General features: G+C 43.3%; 1 protein-coding gene across 1 annotated transcript; it reads left to right on the top strand.

The window, feature by feature from the left end:
- Window positions 1–276: 276 nt before the first annotated feature.
- LOC121966180 (nudC domain-containing protein 3-like) lies at window positions 277–2,389 on the top strand (the record flags this gene model as incomplete). The annotated part of the gene is made up of 3 exons (XM_042516288.1): window positions 277–614; window positions 1,733–2,100; window positions 2,257–2,389. Coding segments are annotated over exons 1-3 (699 nt in total), but the record flags the coding sequence as incomplete, so codon positions are not given.
- Between the last annotated feature and the right edge of the window lie 72 nt (window positions 2,390–2,461).

Raw genomic sequence — 2,461 nt, 5'->3', positions numbered from 1 at the left:
TGTCCTGTTTTATTGTATTGTATTGTATTTTATTTTGTTAAATTGCATTTCTTTTTTTATTTTATTTTATTTTATTTTATTGCATTGCATTTCTTTTTTAAATGTTGTTCTGTTTTATGTTATTTTATTCTATTTTGTTTAATTGCATTACTTTTTCTCTCTCTTTTTTTTTTTTTTTTTAATTTGTTGTTCAGTTTTATTTTATTTTATTTTCCGTGTCTGCACAGTTGGTGCTTTTATTTTGAAGAGCAGTGACCGGACGTGTCGTCATTGCCGCGGCAGCAGCGGTAAAGAAACGGTATCCAGCTCGTTTTTTAACGCGTATTTCTCGTTAACGGCTCTTCGTTTCGGCCTCTGAGTTGTACTTTCGGACACGTTGACGGTTGAACTCGGTGGTTGAACCGGTAAAAGCCGCCATGGCGTCGCCGCTGCAGATGACGGAGATGTACGACAACGCTCTGCTCGGGATCCTGCAGCACGTAGGAAACATCCAGGACTTTCTACAGGTCTATTTCGGGTTTCTGTACCGAAAAACCGACTTTTACCGGCTGCTGTCCGGCCCCGACGACAGGATGGGCTTCCCTCCCGGTGTGGCGGAGAAGATGGTGTTCAAGGTGACGTTTGTAACGAGGACAAAAGACAAACGAGGACCAACTTCTGAAGTTATTTAGACCTTTAAGACGGGGACACCAGACCGGCTTCACGTGGGGGGGCAAACTGGGACATTTAGGGTGCAGGACGTTTCTAGGATTTTAGGACATTTCTAGGATTTAGAGTCATTTTAGGACGTTTCAGGTATGTTAGGACATTTTCAGGATATTTGGACATTTCTAGGATTTAGGATGTTCTTAGGATTTTAGGACATATCTAGGGTGTAGGACGTTTCTAGGATTATGGGACATTTCTGGGATTTAAAGTAATTTCAGGAATTTTAGGACGTTTCAAGTATGTTAGGACATTTTCAGGATATTTGGACATTTCTAGGATTTATGAAGATCTCAGGACTTTAGGGTGGTTTTAGGATTTTAGGACATATCTAGAGTGTAGGACGTTTCTAGGATTATGGGACATTTCTGGGATTTAAAGTCGTTTCAGGAATTTTAGGAGGTTTCAAGTATGTTAAGACATTTTTAGGATATTTGGACATTTCTAGGATTTAGGATTTTAGGATTTTAGGAAGGTCTTATGATTTTAGGACATATCTAGGATGTAGGACGTTTTAAGGATTTTAGCACATTTCTAGGATTTAAAATCATTGCAGGAATTTTAGGACATTTCAAGTATGTTAGGACATTTTCAGGATATTTGGACATTGCTAGGATTTCTGAACATTTCTTGGATTTAAGGACTCTCAGATTTTAGGATGTTTCGAGGATTTTAGGATGTTTCTAGGACATTTTAAGGACTCTAGGATGTTTCTGTGATTGTAGGACATTTTTAGTATTTTAGGACATTACTAAGATTTTGGACAACTGTCTGATTAAGGACATTATTAGGATTTTGGGACGTTTCTTGGATTTAAGGACTCAGGTTTTGGGATGTTTTGAGGATTTTAGGGCGTTTCTAAGGTTTTAGGACATTTTTCGGATTTAGGACATTCCTTGGGTTTTTGGACATTTCTATAATTTTGGGGCGTGTGTCAAAGTTAAGCGTGTTCTCAGATTTGAGAACGCTTTCATGCGTTAAGAATGTTTCTTGTATTTTTGATCCGTGTGTTTTCGTCCGTCTGCAGACGTTTAAGCTGTTTGAGAAGCTGGCGGAGCACGACAGAGAGCGGCAGCAGAGCGCGCTGCAGAGGAGGGAGGAGAGCCAGGCTGCTCCTCCTGCAGTTCAGGAGCTGGAGGTGGCTGCAGAGGAGGAGCAGGAGCAGCAGAACACAGAGGAGGCGCAGACGGAGAGCTCTCCCTCAGAGGCCGGAGCAGTTTCAGCTCCTTCATCCTCAGAGGCGACCGTCGGCGCTCCGCGGGGCGGCTGCAGTCCGTCAGAGCAGACAGAGCAGGAGGAGGCCGCAGCCGCAGCCGCAGCCGCAGACAGAGCTGCAGCCGCAGACAGAGCTGCAGCTGCAGACACAGCCGCAGCCGCCACGACCTCCGCAGGACAGTGAGTGACCGCCAGAGTTTCTAACCTTCAATAATCCCTGTTTAGTTGCGTTTTTGGTGAATCCGTGTGTTGAATCTGGTCTGAACGTTTTTCTGTTTTTTTGTCGTGTGGTATAAAATCGTTTTAGTTCCTGTGTTTGTGTCTCTGTTGTCTCAGGAGTCAGGAGACGTTTCAGTCGGACTCCGACAGTTACAACGGAGCCGTGAGGGAAAACTACAGCTGGTCTCAGGACTACACCGACGTGGAGGTCCGCGTGTTTGTGCCCAAGACCGTCGTTAAAGGCCGACAGGTAAACGCAAACTAAAACCGATGTTTTTAGTCTGGTTTTTATGTTACAGTCACTATTTTCTTTTCTTTTATT

This window comes from Plectropomus leopardus, unplaced genomic scaffold (genome assembly GCF_008729295.1).
Source record: "Plectropomus leopardus isolate mb unplaced genomic scaffold, YSFRI_Pleo_2.0 unplaced_scaffold23402, whole genome shotgun sequence".
Taxonomy (NCBI): Eukaryota; Metazoa; Chordata; class Actinopteri; order Perciformes; family Serranidae; genus Plectropomus; species Plectropomus leopardus.
Note: the sequence above shows the minus strand (reverse complement) of the source record. Positions and strands in the feature narration are given on the sequence as shown.